The sequence below is a fragment of the Falco punctatus genome (assembly GCF_963210335.1).
Source record: "Falco punctatus genome assembly, chromosome: 4".
NCBI lineage: Eukaryota > Metazoa > Chordata > Aves > Falconiformes > Falconidae > Falco > Falco punctatus.
Genome location: NC_137583.1, coordinates 94,592,123 through 94,611,268, shown reverse-complemented (window position 1 = coordinate 94,611,268; position 19,146 = coordinate 94,592,123). Strand labels below are relative to the sequence as shown.

The 19,146-nt window shown below is 41.1% G+C and overlaps 1 protein-coding gene across 1 annotated transcript in view; it reads left to right on the top strand.

Annotated features, from left to right (window-relative positions):
• Positions 1 to 19,146, top strand: part of MATCAP2 (microtubule associated tyrosine carboxypeptidase 2) — a 40,748-nt gene continuing 21,602 nt past the window's right edge. Inside the window, exons 1-2 of the mRNA XM_080383331.1 lie at positions 1 to 9,864; positions 16,774 to 17,456. Of these exons, the coding sequence (XP_080239457.1) occupies positions 9,840 to 9,864; positions 16,774 to 17,456 (708 nt within the window). The 5' untranslated portion in view covers positions 1 to 9,839. The remainder of the gene's footprint in view (positions 9,865 to 16,773; positions 17,457 to 19,146) is intronic.

The window sequence follows — 19,146 nt, the reverse complement described above, 5'->3', positions numbered from 1 at the left end:
GTATATTCTGAAAAATGAAATTGAAATTCCTAGGTGTGTCTAACTGCTTAAAGCATCAATGCAACGTGCATATGATAAATGTCCTTTCCTTTTTTGTCTCTGCAGAGCCACTAATTTCCTCATCATTTTGATCCAGACTCTATGGGGCCCTGCTAGAAATAAATTGAATACTTGGTTTCTCATCCTCTCAAGGGGTTATCTGTCTTCAAGAAAAGCAATGGACAGTAAATATATCTTATCCTTTTAGCACTCCAAAGAGCCAAAAAATAGTCAGTCTTTTTTAAGAATGGTGCTATAAAATGGCTACAAAATCCACTGTCTGTCTAATTGTGGGGGGTACAGCCCATAGCAATTGGATTTCCAGAGTTATGTTTTTCTTAATAAATTAGTAAAACTATTTTCAATTTATGGGGAAAAAAAATCAACTGATGTTTCACAATCTGAAAGCATAAAGAAAAAGAGAGGGAAAGAAAGGAATGCCATGTTGAAACCAGCAGCACCATGAGCCAGCTCTGCCTGTGGAACAGCATTGTATAACGTGCCAGCCTTTTGCATTCAAAAATTATGAATCACACCCTTCACTGTCTGCTTACTCCACGTGATATGGTTTAAGAATTCTTCTTGCCAGGGGTAAGCTAACGAAAAGTAATCTTTTCTGTAACGATAAATAAGACAATACAAAGCACTTGAGGAACGGCTTTTGCTGGCTTGCAGTTTTCATGGGAATTGAGAGCATAGGCATGGAAGCCAGTCATTTGTCTTTTAACATGGCAAGGAAAAATTTTTACTTTCCCAAGTATTCCTTCAAAAATTTTTAGAGCCTATTGACTGTTTTCAGGGATGTATTTTCATTTTCAGTGCATTATAGAAGTTTGCGTTAGCACTTTAACAAGAATGGAGCACTTTTTAACTAATAAGGAGAGCACTAGCCAAAGTTTATGTAGCTCTGGCTTCCTTACAATATCAATACAATCGTAAATGTAAAATATTGAAGGCGAAAATGCTGATCCCAATGTAGTCCGCTGTACAGCTCCATTCTGTAATCCTCAGAGAATGTTGCCTAAAACTTTCTGCAGAGAGACTGAGTCCATGATTCTGATTCCAAAGGAAAGATAAGCAAGATACTTCCTTAGACTCACAGAAAAATCTCGGTAATCCTGTCATTTAGAGAAAAACACCATTTTCCAACTTGTAATTTCCTTTTATTCACAGTTAAGTAATTAAAAGTGAAAGCTGATGCTCACCTATCTTGCCCTTGCAAGCAAATTCAATCTATTGCACAATAATACAGTGCATTATAATGCAGTACATTGTAGTGTTCCTTGTAGTTTAGATTTACCTTCAAAGTGCATTTTTTAACAGAATATTCACTCTTCTGCTAATCAGTTGGAGAACTGCCATGATTCTGTTACTCATTTCACAGTTAGTATGATTGCATAGGATGCCATAGTGAGGAGAAGCAAATGTATAGTCTAGTACACAGTGTTGTACATCATTATTTCTAGACTGTAGTACCATTAGAATTCATTTTTCCCAGTGACTTCAGGCAAAGGATTTAACCATGGGGAAGAGGCAAGGAGACAGCCCTTGCAGAGCTTCTCGAGGACTGCGCCACCAACGTTGGCATCCCTTCCCTGAGCCCACCACTTTTTTGCCTCCAGTGGATCCTGGAGGATGCATGGCGCAGGTCTGACTCTCTGTGTCTCGGTGTCTAAGATGGAGCCAGGCTGTAAGAAATTCCCCTCTTCACAAGCCCCACACCAGGACCCTTGTTATAAGGGAATCTGCACTACAGAAGAGCAGTAAGAAATATAATATCCATCCTTTCCTCAGTGATTCTGAACTGAAGAGAAAATTATGCCCTCAGATCCTTTTGAGTATCCTAGCATGCCAGAGATTTGGTTTGGGAAAAGGCAGTTTTGCCCCCAAACAATGAATAGAAGGGCTGGTCCACAGTATGGAAAAACACAGCAGTTGGATTAAACTATGTTTTCTATTGCAAATACTACATAATCGGACAGGTTTTGATGAGCAGCATTTAGGGTCTGTTCTTTGTGCCAAGCCAAAGGTGATTATACTGCTTTTGTCAGCTCCTATGATAATCATAGATGCAACTTAGGCTGACATTATCCAGTAAAAGAATATATTTACGTCAGGAATAAGACAGGTTTCGTGAGTCAGTAACCCAATGTGGGACATGGATTTAAATTAAAAATGCTCAGACCACAGGTCTCTCTTCTAGTAGCCCGAGTAGGGAATTGATAACCAGCTCAAACAGGCTAAAAGAATGCGAGACCCCACAGCCATTATAGTCTAAACTTTCAGCTGGGACTGTGCTTTATCGTACTAAAAAGCTGCATTTATTACTCTGCCTTGGTAAGTGTAGCTGGGGGAGAAATCCCTTAACATTTGCTGGGGGAAATATACTACATTTTCAGAATGTACAGAATTAATTTCAAACAGTATGAATTATTTTTGCTCCCTCACTTCTCATTTGAAAAATATGGGAGGTTCTCAAGAAAATGCAGGCTCACTGAAGACACCATTTATATTAAAGGTTGGAAAAACACACCATCATTTCTGTTCTACACTACATTACTGTGTGATGACAAGGATGGATTAGTATTAACTGTTGTTAGAGCTGTCTTATATGAGGAGTGACTGAGGGAAAATCACATAAATTGAAGCTGGAGGGAAAAGCAAAAGCATTACAGGGAGAAAGAATAATAAAAAAAAAAAAGAGTGGAGAATGGCAAATAACAAGGGAGGTTAACAGAGCAATCAGGAGGAAAAGCGAGAAGAGAAAATACATTCTAATGGAAAAATAGTGAAACAAGGAACGAGAGAAAACTCGTATTTCATAGACAATAAGAGATGGCTGTCAAGTGAACTCAGTTTCAGAAAAAAACTCTGGATGGTTGAGCTCTGCATTTTTACAAGGCTGTGGGAGTTAAGAAACATTTGCCTGTCATGCACTCTGAAAAGATTTATTGTGTTCACAGTTTTCTCTAGTATAATACTGCATTTGTATCACTAAATCACGGAAAGTTTCTAAGTTTCTCAGGACCTTTCATTTAGATCTCCTGACTGATTTACACAAGAGAAAGGGAATTCCTTCTTTTGTGTCTCAGTTATAAAACACCTGCTTTTCTTTCTTTATGTATATGTACAGCTGTACTATTTGCTGACATAGAAATTCTGACATAGAAAGGGCCTGAGAGTACTTAAGTGCCATTACGTTATTTTAGACCATGATGTTAATTTATGGTACCTGAGACTTCTTGCAACTCTGCAGCATAATGCAAACACACACATCAGCAATTTCACCAGCCAAATCCTATCACATTTTATATTCTTGAAAAAAAATATTAATTTGATTTATTTAATCAATAAATAAACAGTATTTGTAATAAAAATAATTATTTTTCTGAAAGATGGAGAAATTAGGAGATTCTTGTCAAAAAAACCACTTCATCAAAAATGTTTTCGATCAGCACTAGTTCCTTATTTTCAAGATTCAGTATGCTGTAAGCTCAACAGGTGATAATTTTCTGACCTCATTCTTTCCATCTTACTCTCATATTTTAAATAAATAAAAACTATAGGACACATAAAATAAGTCAAAAATGATGCAAAGGAAGGCCAAGAATGTTACCTACAAATTTACGTTAAAGTTATTAAAACTGAAGTAGGTGCTCCACATTAAGAATAGCCTAATAGCTTTACTAAACAAGGAAAGACCTAAGAATATGAAATGGTTTTTACATGAGTTCAGGATATTATTTTTTTTCCACATTACTTTTCATTCCTCTGAAAGAAATCTATACAGTAACATGAAATATTTTCTGCAGTATGAGCATGTCTACACCAGAGGGTGTTACTTAGATAGGATTTTAGAGTGCTTAGTGTTTTCCTTTGGAACTCTTTCAGTATTTGTGGGGGAAAAAAACAACAAAAGCACATCTGAAATAAGAAGCAGCTGGGTTTAGAGAGAGAATTTCTACTGACATTTGAACAAATGCAATTAAAATGTAACAGTGATGATCTTTTCCACACACGTACCCATGAGGGACACTGGTAATACAGTCATCTCAGCTTCAGTAGAAACTACATATATAACTACACTGAGACACAAGTAAATATCCCTAATCTTTCAGTCTGCTTTTGCTTAAAAAACTGTTATGACATGGAAAATCGATTAACTAAAGGAATAGGAAAATAAGATCATGACTCACTGTTAATGAGAGGGACAGAAACATCCGATGCAGTAGAACATAAAGTAGCAGTCTATAGTACAAGTACAGTGTCACTGAATGTCTGGGTGGAATACAATGGAGGGTTGCCTCACGTTGCAATAAAGCATGAAAGAAGGCAAAGGGAATAGAAATGGCCAAGAGGTTATTGTAAATAATTTTTCCCTTGTCATTCCAGTGGTGGTGAGGATTGTCAGAGCCCCGAACATGTCTCTCCACATCTCCAGGGGCTTTGGCTGCCTGGAATCAAAGTGTACAATGAGATGGTGGAGGTCTTGAGCCGTGAAGAGAGCTGCTGCTCCCTGACGACGGTTTGCAAGTGGCTTGGTATGGGCAGCTTGTCTTCTATGTCTAATCCCAGAATGTCTTCTGAACTCAGTGGATCTGTAGGGAGGAAAGACCAGGTGTGCTGTGCGCTGCCTCCCACTCAGAGGCTCTGGAGCTCCAACTCTGGGACTCTATGATAAGCTGGTACCCGGATACCCAGGGAATATCTAAAACCATGCATGAGATGGAGGAGAATAAAGTCTGAAAAGAACTTTGTCTTGGCTTATGCTTCTTCCAAGCTTGAACATTACTTCCATCAGCTGAATTTGTCACTGGTACTATTTGATAGGGTTTATTCACTATGGAGTAAATAAAGTAGTCCCAGCTGTTTTATAGTTCCATCTAACCCCACAAACTATGCAGGAACCTGCAAGGTAAAGCTAGGTAGCAGTGCCAGGCACATAGTTGGAAAAGAGAGGAGGCTTACACCTGGGGTTCTGCCTCCCATTAGGTCCAGTGCTTTTCCTTGAAAACAGGACTTGATAGAAGACCACCGTCTCCAGGCCAGGCAAAGCCCCTTCTGCTCTACAGATCCTGTCCTAAGTGAGAGGATCTAGATGTCCATGAAATTAAATGCTCTGATGAAGAAGCAGGTTACTGCTTTTTCCCCAGCTGCTGGGACTTTGCCTACTGAGGTCAACTGCGAAGGGTCCCCTGCTCCCAGCCCTGGCACACCAGCTCTAGGAGAGCGCTAGCCCACGCATGCAGGTGAGGGCTCCTTCTCCAAAGCACCATGCAGTCAGACCTATTACTGCACAAGTTGCAGCTTGTAAAAACCTGCTAAGGCAGTGGTTTGTGTTTTTTAGATATCCCCTTTTCATTTTCTAAGTCTGCTGTACAGCCTGGACCAACAAAAAATAGGGGATCAGGTAGGCGGTGTGGAAGAGGAAGGGATAAGAAAATGAATGGCAATAGGAAGAGGAACATCGTAGTTTTCTCAGGTTGGTTAAGAAACAAGTGAAGCCCCTGCCTGACCAGCCAAAAAGGGTGATGCATTGCTATGACAACATTTGCTTTCAATTGGAATTACCCTAGCACCGCAAAACAGTTCGAAAGGAGGCAGACTTCAAAAGGCCCAAAGGCAAAATACGAACATTTAAAAATATCTCATTATTTGGAGGCAGACTGTTGTTAGCCTTACCTGCTATTTGTGTTGCCACAGCAGGGTACCTGTGACTCATCTGCAGGTGTTTGCGGTTCCTGCAGGATGGCTGCCTGCCAGTCCTGCCTGCCACTGCCGAAAGCAACACCCTGCCATTCCCAGAGGGACCCCTGTAGCAACAAGACACTGCTGCAGAACTGTGCAGACTGTTAGACAGGTCAAGAGGGGTGTATCAGTCCATCAGTTCATACTGTGAGCAGGTGTATGCTTTACTGAGACTAATGTATTTATATAAAGCAGTTCTTTGCCATAGGAAAGCAGCCTTTTTTATCTTGGTAGGTATAAGGGCATTTGTAAGTGTACAATAGACCTCTCTGATTTTTTTCCCCATGTGATAATGGATGTCAGATATGTTTGTAGGTTCACATCATGAGGATCTTATACTGCTTTCACTTCTCTGAACTGTACTGCAACTTTTGCCTGCATTTTGTTTCCCTGTGTTGGTCAGGGTTTATGGTATTGAGCCTCCTTAACATAAAGCAGGAACAAATTCAGTGGATAAATCAATTTGAATACTGGAGCTGTATCAAGTTGTGCTCTTCAAGGCACCTTAAAATAGCAGTCCCATTGAGCAAGACTATGAGTAAGCAGCTCCCACAAGCATGTGCTGCCTTTGCTGTGTACTAGAAATGTGGGGCCCAGCTGGAATCAGACGGCAATGTCAGACATTTCTGAAGGAGTCTCTAGAAAAAATAGGTCTGGAAGGACGGTCAGTTGGAGTCACATAGTCAATGAAATTGTATGGTCAGAAGATACTCAGCTAGCTATGAGTCATTAAGTCGGGGACAGGAGGCTAACCTTGCCCTGTGATAGCCCTGAGGCTGTGCCAAATTATGCAGAGTTAGTTAAGGACTCTCATTCTCAGCTTTCCCAGTTCTTCAAGGATTCTTTCTTGTCAGCACAGAGAAGCGGAAGAAAGATGTTTGTGTGAATATGGGGGAGGAACCAAATAAAACCAACATTAAAAAAAGTGTGTGTGTATATATATGTATATGCATATTTAAAATCCAAATGCAGATATACACATATATATTTATATATGTGTGTGTGTGTGTGAATTTTGCAGTGTTAGCTTGCGACAGATGTAGAGATGAATAAAATGTATCACTGCTCTTCCAGACTGTACATGTGGAAGACCTTATTAATGCTAATATTCCTATATTCTTCTGCATGCAAGATATTGCAGTATTTTTAACGAGGTGAATATGAAATCATCTCTGAAGACATGACCAGGTAAATCTGAAATTGTCTCTGGAAGTAATGTTATGTTGAAGCTGGAAGACAAGATGCATGTCAGCTTTAATTCTGTCTCCTAACAATGGATACGTGATACCAAGATACAGACCTATTTGCATTGTGGAACTGTATTATTTAAGCTGCATTCCACCATGTGGCTCATCTAAACCTTACCATTTGTCCCCATGTCCTCTCACCTTGCTACAATAGGATCCGTGCCAGTTGCACCAATAGCTTCCAGGATTTTTTTCATGACAGAGTAGCTTGACTTTTTCCCACTGTCTGTCTGGACAGACTTGCAAGCTAAAATGCTTTTAAGGTCAGAACTGCTAGAGGTACATTAAACATATATACAGCATTCTTGTCATATTGAGATACTTAGTAATGTCTTTCTTCACTGAGCTTTCCATGTTATGCTTTTAATCAACAAATGTGACAAATCTTGCTCAGAGCCAAAGCAGAAAACAAGGGCAGGTGGCCTTTTAGCATCCCTCCTCTGTGCCTTCTGCTACTGCCTTTGGCATCCTCTTGCTAGAGCCAGGCACTAGCACGATCTAACAAAACCTTCAAGCCATCCTCCAAAGGAAAAAGACTATTAGGAAAAGAAAACAAAAAGCAGAGGCAGCAGTTTCAATGGTGACCAAATGCCCAAGCGCTTGGTGAAAAAGGACTTACAGACACCAGGGAGAAGCAGGCAGATTAGAAACATGGAGAGAAGGCATCCACTGGAGTGAGCAAGGAGAAGGGATAGATGTGTAGAATACACATCAAAAGCTGGAGTTACCCATTTAATTCCTCTGGCTTCCAAGCATATATAAAGTACCACCTTGTTACAGGAGAATTTATGGTCTAGACAGCAAAACCACTGGGGAGTTATGGTAAAATGGTACATTGACTTTACATTGCAGCAGCCCTCTATTGTTTCTTCATCTGCTGTGCTGATTATTTGCAGCATTTGAACTGATTTGCTGTTCTGGTTTTGAGGTTTTTTTGTAATTGCCATGTATCACAAGCGAACAGTAACCCATTAGTGATAGCTTTGTCTCTCTAAATTTAGAAGTGTTTATTCAGTTCCTGCAATTTGAGATTTGGAGACAAGCCTGAGGGTTCCAGAAACTACACCGTTTGCAAAGTCCTTTAAAGGATATTTTTGGTTAAACTTAGACAATGTTGACAGAGCATGTATCTTCTCTGTTCCTCAAAGAATTCAAGTTAAAAGAGATATCAAATCTGTCAGCTAGGTAGAAGTGTGTTTCAGCACTAGCTCTTCATTAGCAAACTGAGAAAAATGACACTTCAGCCTTTTCATAGCTAGTCTTAAGAATGCCTGTCTTTGACTCTGTGTGAGGCAGTAGTAAATAAAATGAAAATATGTTCTTTAAGCTTTTTTTTTTAAAAAAAAAAATATTGCCTGTGAAGAGTGACATGAAAGCAGACAGAACTATCTCATCTACATCCGCCTAGTCGCATGATTGCATATGTACAGGTGTCTACAAAGATTCATGAAGTTCAGTAAACTTTTCCAGGTAGGACTCAGAGGTTCTCAGAAGTACCAACAACCTGTGATCTGGTGGAATTTCCATCCCTGCAAAGTCATGGTACAGCTAGGTCTTATACCTTACAGGACAATGTTATGGAGAGAGTCTGTGTACAGTGCATTGCAGGTATGAATTTATTGATAGGAGGGAAGGTGGCAGACATTTAAGCTATTCAACCAAAGCAGCGCACAACTTCCCAGCTCTCCTCTCCCTGGCATATCACTACATTCACATAATGTACGTTGAGCATATTGCACTGTTAGAGTCACTTGCAATTCAATTGCTTTCTCCATTAAGTATTTACCATTTAGAAGAATCAAGGCATTAACACACTCAAATCTGTTCTTGTGCAGTCTGGCTTCAGTGATGCCCTTAAGTCTGCATGAAGAGTACAAAATCTTCCGACACCATACCTACGTTAAATGATTACACAACTGTAATTGCTAAGGTAGAATAACTTGTTTCTATTTGCTGTTCAACAGGCATTCTAAAAGATGCAGGTTAGATTTCAAGGAGCGGAAGGTTTCACAAGCAAAGCAAGAGGTTGCACAACAGGAACAGAAGGTGCAATATAAAGTCTATCTTCTGCTTTAAATTCTGTTGTTTAGCAGTGTACGGTAACCTTCTTGATTACTAAAATGAGTTACTGCCCCCAACTGTTGCCTCTGATCCAGTTCCTCCGTTCTCTTTAGCATGAGACAACAGCTCCTTGTGCCCTCCCGGGGTGAAACAGTCCCTGCTGAGCACCCCTGGCCCCTGCAGCCCTCCCTCCGCCTGCCTTAGGCCCAGCAGATGAGCATCGATCACCCCGCTGTTACCAGTCACGCCAAAGGTGACAGCTGGCAGTGACCCATGGATCAGCGCAAGCGACACCCGCCAGGCTCCTGCCACCCCGCCAGCACCTGAGGCCCGGCCCGGCCGCGCCGCCGCGGTGCTCCCGGCGGTGCCTGCGGGGGCAGCTGGGCGCCCGCCCCGCCGCCCGCCCCTGCACTACAGCCCCCGGGATGCAGCGCGGCCCCCGCCCCGGCCGCGCCAGCGCCGGGCGGCCCGCGGCCCGCCGGGACTTGTGGTCTGCGGGGCCCGGGCGGGCGCCGGGCCGGGGCTCCCTCAGCCTCCGCCGCGGCGGGGCCAGGCCGGCTGCCGTGAGGCGTCGGGGCCCCGGCACGGCCCCCGCCGCCTCCGGCGCCGCTCGCTGCCCTTCTCCCCGCCTCCTCCCGGGGCTCCCCGCCCAGGAGGCGGGAGCCCGCGGCCCGCCCCGGCCGGGCCCGCCGCGCAGGGGGAAGCCGGGGGGGCAGAGCGGCGGCGGCTGCCCGGCGGAGCACGATGCTGGAGTCCATCCGTGTCACCGGTGAGTACCGCCCCCGGGGACGCGGCCTGAGTCGGGACCGGGCACCGGCTGCGCCTCGGGGGCGGCTGGGGCGTCGCCGGCTTGGCGAGGGGCTTGGAGCGGCGGGAGGGGGCAAGGTGGGGCCGCTTTCGCGCGGCCCCTCAGGCGCCCCCGGCCCGCCGAGGCAGCGGCCCGCTGGCACCGGCTCCCCCGCGGGGAAAGCGACGCCCGGGGCGGCGCCACGGGGCTCCCGTGAGCGTACGGCGCCGCGGGGACGAGGGAGGGCTCTTCGTCCCTACCTGCCCGGCAGGGAGGCGACCGCAGCCCCGCCAGTGGCCGGGCCCGGCCCCTGCCCGGCGAGGGGACGACACCCGCCCGCCGTCGGTGGGTCGAGGGGCCGAAGATGCGGCTGAGAACGCTAATAAAACTCTTCTTAATTATATCTGGTGTCTCTGGCTCTTTGGCTCGCCTCTTGGCCGTGTTTTCTGGGAAGTTAACAAGCCTTTGTCATGCATGTGTATAAAGACCTGTATTACGGCTGTATAAGGGTAATATGGAAAAGTGTTGGTTACCACACAGAGCTGTCCTCCCCAGTGCTGCCTGTATGTGGTATGTAGGAAAACCTACAATACAGTCGCTGCTGCTGCAAAACAGTTTTTTCACGCCGATGTTTACCTTGTTTAAATTTGACGTCTTTTCATGTGTCATTATTTCAGCTGCTCCAAGCCACTGTTACTACAGGGAAATCTATGTAGAAGAGATCTGGTGGAGAGATGGCTTAGCGTCCCCTCACACAATACTGTTACAATCATTATTAAGATTTCTTACAAGTGCTCTTTTTCTGTGTTATTTATATGCCACTCTATCTGCCCACAGATATGAGTAGGGTCTTATTTCTGGTAATGGGACAAGAAATAAAGTTCATGGAATTGGAGCATCCCTAGACATGTACAACAGCAACTGTAATCATAAAGGATTGAGATTTCTTAAAAGGAAAGGTCGTTATTTTGGGTCCATGCTCCTCCATCAAATATTCCTGAACACACCTGTGCTGCAGTAGAACAAGCTAGAGATCTGCTTGGATGGGAGTTTCATCCTGGGCAGGTCTATCTGTAAATCAGTGTTTTGTGATGATGTCCTGAGTCTATTAAGTCAATGGCAGTTTGTTACTTGATTTCATTAGGGCCAGGTCTTCACTTTTGCTGATTATTACTGCACTCACATAATTTAATTTGAAGAACCTGAATTTGGAGTCAGTTACATAAGACCGTATCACAGTGTGGAAACATGCAAGAAACTGCTTGCCAGTCAGTCCATACTTTTTGTGTTTTGAAAGTAGAAACGGTGCATCTTACATATCTTGTAATTTTAACAAAGAAAAAAACAAACTGTAAAGTCCAAAATCATGCCAATGAGTCCTATAAGTGCTGGATCTTTCAGAGTTATTTACAGACATTGGCAGTTAATGAATCAGACACAGAAATTGGCTCATAGTTGAAACTTGCACTTGGTTTTGGAGCTCAGAATTAAAGCTGAATGACAAATAATATTGTTACAGGAGGAAAGCAAATAGGTGGGTAATTTTTTTTGGAAAAAAAAAATGCCTTAGATTAAATGTCAAAGTTCCCAACATCATACAGGCTCTAGTTAATAACCAACATGCAGAGAAAATAGAAAATAGCTCAGCATTAGTCTTTTTACAGATCACTGGCTAATTCTACAGCAAAACCATTTTCAGTCATTATAGATGGTACTTCCAGTGCTGTGTAATTCAAGTTGCCTGATGCTTCCTGTTCAAAGCTTGAGTGTTTGCAAACTTTAAGGGTGTTTATAGTGGTGAGGAAATAGACTACAGGATTCTGATCAGATTCTGTTACACCACAGACATCAGCCTGAAGTAGCTGAGACAGTGGAATGTCACAGGTTCATATACAACATGCTCTGTTGCCTGTTTTATGCAGAATATTATTTACACAGCCCTCTGTGCACACAAACCATACAGTCGAGAGCTCATAATGACAGGTAGTTGTTAATCTGTTCGTATTACCTGAATATCAAAGATGAATATTTTTTTGTAATGTACACATTTTTTTGTAATTTGCAAAATGTGTCAAAGGAGGAATCTTACTTGTCACATCTGTATGCTTTCTTCTCATTTCTTAGTTTCAAACTTCACTGTTTTCTTACTTGTAGACAGATCACAGCCATTATTTGCATTTCTCTAAATTCAGAAACTCAAGTCAAGCTATTGGGAGTGGTTTCTGATTGTGAATAAAAATAAAATCAAGCATATTCTAAGATGGTAATGGTGAATTAAATGGTCACTAAAAGCAGTGGCTCAGACCATTATAGAGTAGGAGGAACTACTCCAAGAACATCTTTGCTAAGCACCTTAAGAATCATACCTGTGGTTTGGAAAGGATTTGTCCATTATGCATATATAACCTGAGTGACAGCTGCTTGAAAACCGCAGGAGCTCTCTTTTTTAGATCAAGGCTAGCTGGACAGAGAGAGATCTGTGCCCACAAATATCTGTCATTAACCTCATTCCACCTGTGGAACAGGTGTTTAAGAAGCTGCCTGGATAGTAGCTACCCAGTAACCTAAAGGAAGATTTTTCTACAACAGTCTCCAAAGTCTGGAAGAGTTCTTACATTTTACCACACATATGATTAACATATAAAAGATTAGCTCAATGTGTCAATTTCTAAAGGATGGAAACCAATAATATAACCTAGCTCCTGAATATAACATCTTTTTCCTAACTAATAATCTCTGACAAGATTAGGCAGTGTCTGCAGTGCTACAAGACTCAAAGCTAGTGACTGGGGTGCAATTTAGACATGGAAAGCATTTCATTAGTGCAGATTTATAATTAGATTTGTGGTTCCCACATATCCTCTGTTAGCAGTCTTGGGGTACATCCCTTCTCCAGTACTGCTGTGATAGTGGAATAGCTACATGCATATAAATGAAGTTACACTGGGGTAAAACTCTCCTGTTGGCAAAACCAAGCCTGTGGCATTTTGTATTGTGCTGCGACATGTAGTACATTTGTATCTGCACAACGAAGTGAGGCCAGTACTGCCAATTCTAGCAGGTATCTTGAAAGCAATGGGATTTTGACTAGGGCACAGCCTGCTCCTGTGGGGAGAGCCTGTAGACACATGGTGGGGTTGCCTCTGGCGGGCTGCCCTGCTAACCCACCTTACAGGGCAGCAGAAACCAAACACAGCAGCTCCAAAGAGTGGCAGAGCTCTACTCTGGCCCAGGACAGACCAAGTTTCCATTGAACAGGAGGGGTTTCTGCCCTTTGGTACCCTAATGATGTCAAAATGGGGACAGGCAGCTCTTCCGCCCCCTCCTTCTTGCTTCTTTCTACATCACCTTCCGCTCCAAACCTGTCGTATTGTTTCATTTAGAAATTCACCCATGTCTCTAGGACCTATGCTTTTTTATTACAGTGTTGTTGCCGAGAGTAACAAAATATAAATAATGATGGGAAATCTTTTGGGGGGAGACTGTGCTAGTTTTGTTGTGGATTTTTTAAATTGTTGAAAGGCTTGGGGCTTTGTGACTTGAGTGTTTGAAAGCGAGAGTAACGCAGGGGATCTTTGTACATAAATTACATGTGTTAGGCTCTCAAAGGTAACTGGAGGCTTGGGCATATGTTCTTTGAAAGTTTGCTGCTGCAAAAACTGAAAAATGTAAAGTCAGGAAGTTCAAATTTGTACTTCTCAGAGCACATGTGGATGAGACACAAAAGATAAAATCTGTATGATATGTAGCGTGATACGCAGGATAGAGTTATGCCATAGCATGGTGATTTTCAGTTTGCCTTTTCTATACCTTTAAGAAGTAATCTATTGATGTCTGTTCTATGGTACCCAGAGTTTAAACGATGGAGATCACTGCTAGCAATCTGTGTAATTAATGTGAGTTGATAATCCATTCTCTGACTGGCTGCTTTATAGCAGTATGGTATCTCAGTACACTGAAGTGTGTTTTCAGAACACAGGCTGTGCAATGCATTGGTTTTATAGCGAGGATACTAGACCTCTGTTTCCATCGCCAGACACTGCTAATTCTTGGAAACTCTTACATACAGTTTAGTAAGTCAAGTTACCTAGAAGACATATTTTAATTTGATTGATGCTGTCTAACTTACAGCTGTGAGTTTAAAATTATACCTATTACAGATTAAACAAATGTACTAGAGAAAGAACTTTAAAATTTGGGGTTTTGCAACATGATTTTGATGTCTCAAATATTATTTTATAATTTATTTTGTAAAATAGTGGTCACAGGGCCAATCAAAACATTTAGATCAGCAGTTAAATAACTTCTGTGAAAACTGAAGTGTTATCTAATATAATCTTCTAAATCTGCTGGATTATCTGTTTATTCTAGGTTTCCAACACAAATATGCATCAAACAGTATTAATTCTTTAATCAGAAGAAAATTAAGGACAGCCAGACTTTGTTTGGCAGCTGAAAAATCACTTTTCTATGAGATGGCACATACAAAGTAACTACAGAATTGGGGACAACTATTTTTGATATCAGCCATGTGTATGTGAAACCTGCCAGCGTATATTCAGCACTCAACCATCATTTGTGACACTTGCAGTAGAATTCTGACTCGTGATTTTCAGAAATTAACTAGATATAAATACACTTATTACTGGCTAACTGTACTACTTAGCTCTGAAATCTTACTCTCATAAGTTTTTGGTATTGGATTAACACAAAATCTTGGAGGGGATTAAGGTAATTTTGAGTTATTTAAATTCTGTTTCTGGTGGGTTTTTTTTTCTTGTCTATTTATCGCTTCTTACATACATGTGTGGTATTAATTCAAATTATTCTCTGTGTAGTAGCAATTTATGGCATCTCTGCTCTTTGTGGCTTTTGATAATTGATCAGTAGAGAAGATGAAGCATTACTGCCACTAGCATTACATTATTATCTTGTCTGTATTTTAACAAGTAGCTGTGTAATTTTCAACTTCAATTTTGTCTACACAAGCAAATTCACATGCTCAGAAATGGGTTCAGACATTCTGGAAACCTTGCTTTTCATTTATCCTTGTAAAAAGTAATGGTACAGGTCTGAAGTCAATCTCAAATATTTGCCAAGAAATATGTGAGAGTGGTCATCCTATTCTGTTGTCCAAAAAAATGCAACACATTTTATGGTAGTTGTTCTGATGTTGTTTTCCTTGTGATGGGAACTACGGTTTCTCATCACAACAAGCAAGAGAAGCCACGCAGGCAGGTTGTCACGTATGCAATAAGAATGATCTGACAGAATTTGAACAGGAATGCCAAGGAGCGTGTTCCTGCACCAAGAGCAGAAAGGGAAATTGCAAATTTACTGTGAAACAAAACTGAGCTTGCATAAGTTACACATGCTTTAGTAGAACAAAATAATCTAATGCTTTTGTCTTTCCCTTCCCAGTAGAGGAAACACCCAGGCTGCATATTTCCCATTGTATGTTCATGCAAATAGGACCTCAGTCTTTTTGGTTTTTAGGAAGCATCTTCAGGAGAACTGAGGAGCACAGATTGACATGGAACTCACAGAGGTCTAACAGCATGAAATAAGTTGTCATGGTGCTTATGTTGGGAGCAAAACCTAATTTTATTGTGAAAACAAAGCTGAAATTAAACTACATCAATTTTTTTCCCCTTGGAGGCATTTAATGAGCTCTTGCTAATGTTCCATTCAGAATATAATTACTGTATGTAAAGTAATTACAGCTCAGCTATGTATTACTGTGGGCTGAAGCTCAAATCCCTTTTGCAGGCTTTAATCAAGCTCCGGCCGTATCTCCTGTTCTGTGAATCCTTTCATTTTAGGTGCAGAAGTAGGAAGCATTTCTCTGTGACAGCATTTATTTGTGTGCTTACTTTCGGCTCACCTAATGTTCTAGGATGAACTGGTTGGCAAGAGAAGGGGATGGTTGGAACCAGTGAAGAGAGGTCACCTCTCTAACAAGCCAGCTCAAATTACAGTTTCAGTCCTCAAATCACTTTTCCTTGCAGCTGCTCTGCACCAGGGACCTCCCCTGAAAGCTATGCTTAGGTGTTAAGAGCAAGAAAGGAGGATTCATTCATTAAAGGAACATTATTTGCTTCTTGCATTCATTTTCTTCTCAAGTGTTTTCTTAAAGCTAGCAACTTTGACTAGATGAAATGACAGCGTTGTCTTAAGGATACTCAGAGGTGTGTTTGTAACTATCTGGTTTCTCCTCTTTATATATAGCTTACTGTCTGTATTAAGAAGGAATATGTGAAACTGAAGTCTTCTTATATTACTATTCATATGGTGGTGTAAATTGTTCACAGTGGCAGGCCCATTCTGATGTTCTTTTCTTTTCTGAGAGTAAATTCTGTGAATCAGATTTTGCAGATGAGACCATACCAGACTGCTTATATCACAGCACAGATCCCTGTGGGACTGCACTGTAAATACTGCTCACATACTCCTATACAGTTTCCTTTTTTTTAGGTTATTCTTTACCCATACAGAAAGCCTTCCTTGCATGATACAGGTCAATCAGATTTGTTGATACGACAGTACACATTCATAAAGTCCTCCACAGGGTCTTGTTTTAAACAGGCTAGTTCTTAGCTGCAAATGGTGCACTCATGCATGGAGATGCAAACATAAAATACTTGCTTAGCTGGATCTTGCAAGTCCCAGTCTAGTTGTTCAAAAGTGATATATACACACAATTCTCCCGTATGTCTAGAAGTCAAGATTAACTTGATGTGACTGCAGTTAAGACAAGTTCTGTTTCATTGATGTTGCAGTTTTGAGTCCTTAAGATTAGTATTGCTGTATGAAACAATCACATTTGTCCTCAGCTTTTCCTTTTTTCTTTCCCACCACCCCCCCCCCCCCCCACCCCCATCCTCAATGCAGAAAAACTTCACTGGCGTAAGACAGAGCTTTCCAAGAAATCAGTCCTGAGTCCAGAAGAACATAAGCTGAACATTAATAATGAAAACAGCCTCCAGCACGCACCATCTGGGATCCTTAAGGACATTTTCACGACAGGAACCAGTAGCTACAATGTCCTTCTGCAGAGCAAAGAGGAGAAAAAACACCACGCTCAAAAGCAGTCATCTGCTCACTACAAGAAACACAGAAAAACTACAAAGTCTTCTACCACCTTGCGAGGCAATGAGCACCACCGAATCAAAGTCCCACTACCCTTGCTCAGCGGCGGGTGGTACCACACAAACAGACAGCCCTCCATCATTGTCACTAGCCCAGTGTCTCCCAGCATGAAGTTTACAAACAGTATTTCAGTTGCAGGGAGCAGCATAGGACTGCCATCTCGACCCAGAAATAGAACTATGAGGCATTTTAATCTAACAAAGCCAAAACAGTCACAGTCCTCAAAAAGCCATGGAAAAGAAGGTGATGGCTCCAGCCGAAAACTCTGTTTACTGACTGCAATCAAGCCTTCCAACGTGGAGAAAGAGAAGATGAAATTCTTCAACTCAGATTTCACATACAATCCTCAGTTTGAATATGCAAACCCTGCTCTGCCAAACGTGTTAGCTAAGCACAGCCATGCATCTGACAGATTTCTTAAGCAGGTATAGTTACTTTTTTCCCTCCTTTTCCACTGTTTATTTTTTTCTACACCTATTAAGATGGTGTTTGGCTTTGTTTGTATCAAGTTGTTTGTCCTTATCCTCCCCTACTGTTTGAAAAGCGCATCAAAGATGAGAATACAATAGTAGAACCAAAAGAAAATATTTGTGATTAAAAAACAAAAGCCTTCCTAATATTTACCAGATTCTATAGGATAAAGGCACTCTTCCTTATAAGTTATTTAAGGCAAAAATTTAATTTTAGGCAATGAAGCAGCGTCAAATACAGGAAAAATACAACGCCTACGTAGGCTTTAATAAACAGAGGAAAAAAGCAGTGTAGAAATCCTGCCAATCCTCTTGGTGACACAGGAATTGGGAGGGAATAGCAATTATTTGAGGTCATGGTTATTGAATAAGCATATGTTGATGTTCCCTGTTTTAATCAACTTTGAAAGGATATTTGCATATACATAAGGCTTTATCAAGCAGCAGAAAAATTCCATTCCGGAGAGAGGTAAAATTTAAAAAGACAACCCCCACCCCCCTTTGTTTTTTTATATACTATGCAGCCACACTGCTAACATAGCTACAGATATTCCCATTCTGTGTAACTACCCTGTCTTCCTACCTGTCTTTGAGTCACAAATACCAAAACCCAACCAGAACAAAAACCTGGTTTCAACTTTGACCTAAGTGACAAAATCCAGTGCTTATCTATGTAATAACAGAAGCAGTCCTGTTCCCACTTTTGCTATTTTAAAATGGTTTAGAGAGATCCCATAAGCTTTTCTAAATAAAATATGTCATTTCAAGTGATACTTGAGAAGAAATCCTGCTATTCCATAAGTTTCATTTATTTGTGTTATGAATATTTCACTGACATACACATACACCACACCATCTCAATTCCTGGTGAAAAGGATACATGAATTAAAGTACCATGGATTAGAATAACTGACCCTTGACTTCTGAAGTATCTGTTTTTTTGGTTTTGTGTTTGTTTTTTTTCCCTCCAAATCAAAAAATGCACATGGGTGTTATTACCCATTAAGTCATTGGATTGTAAGGTTTGGTCTGCTTTTCATATTAAAATATATAGATATTTTAAAAACTCAGTAGTTGGGTTTTCATGAGGAGTTTATTTTCATTACGAGAACAGCTGTTCTGTTCTCAAAAATCAGCTTCCACATTTCTAAACTAAATCATACTGACACCAAATAAAACTGCTCCTTGACTAGCACTTTTTAGCAAGTTTTCTTTGTTTTTCATAGCAATACTAGCAACATTAATCATAGATTAGAGCAAATCAACAATAACTGATTTGCCAAACTGAATTTAATACAAGTGATCCCTTTCAGTGTGAGTTAGCAAAGCCTTAAAAATCATTTTATGCATGATTATTTTACAGAGGAGGCCTGTCATTGATTTACTTTTAACAAAAAACCCCACACTTAAATAATGAATTTTTTAATAGTGAATGATTCCTCAGTTTTACTCCAGTTTGTAATTTTTTTCCGCTTTATCTTCAAACCATGGGAAAATAAAGGCTTTATAACACCTCTATGAAAAGCAGGGAAGGATTTAATATTCAATGAAGTATGATATGTCTGAAACTTACCAAGGAGTATGTAAATCTTTTCATAAGATTTAGAAGCTCTTAGGAAGAAAAGTATTTCTTCAGAGTTCTGTT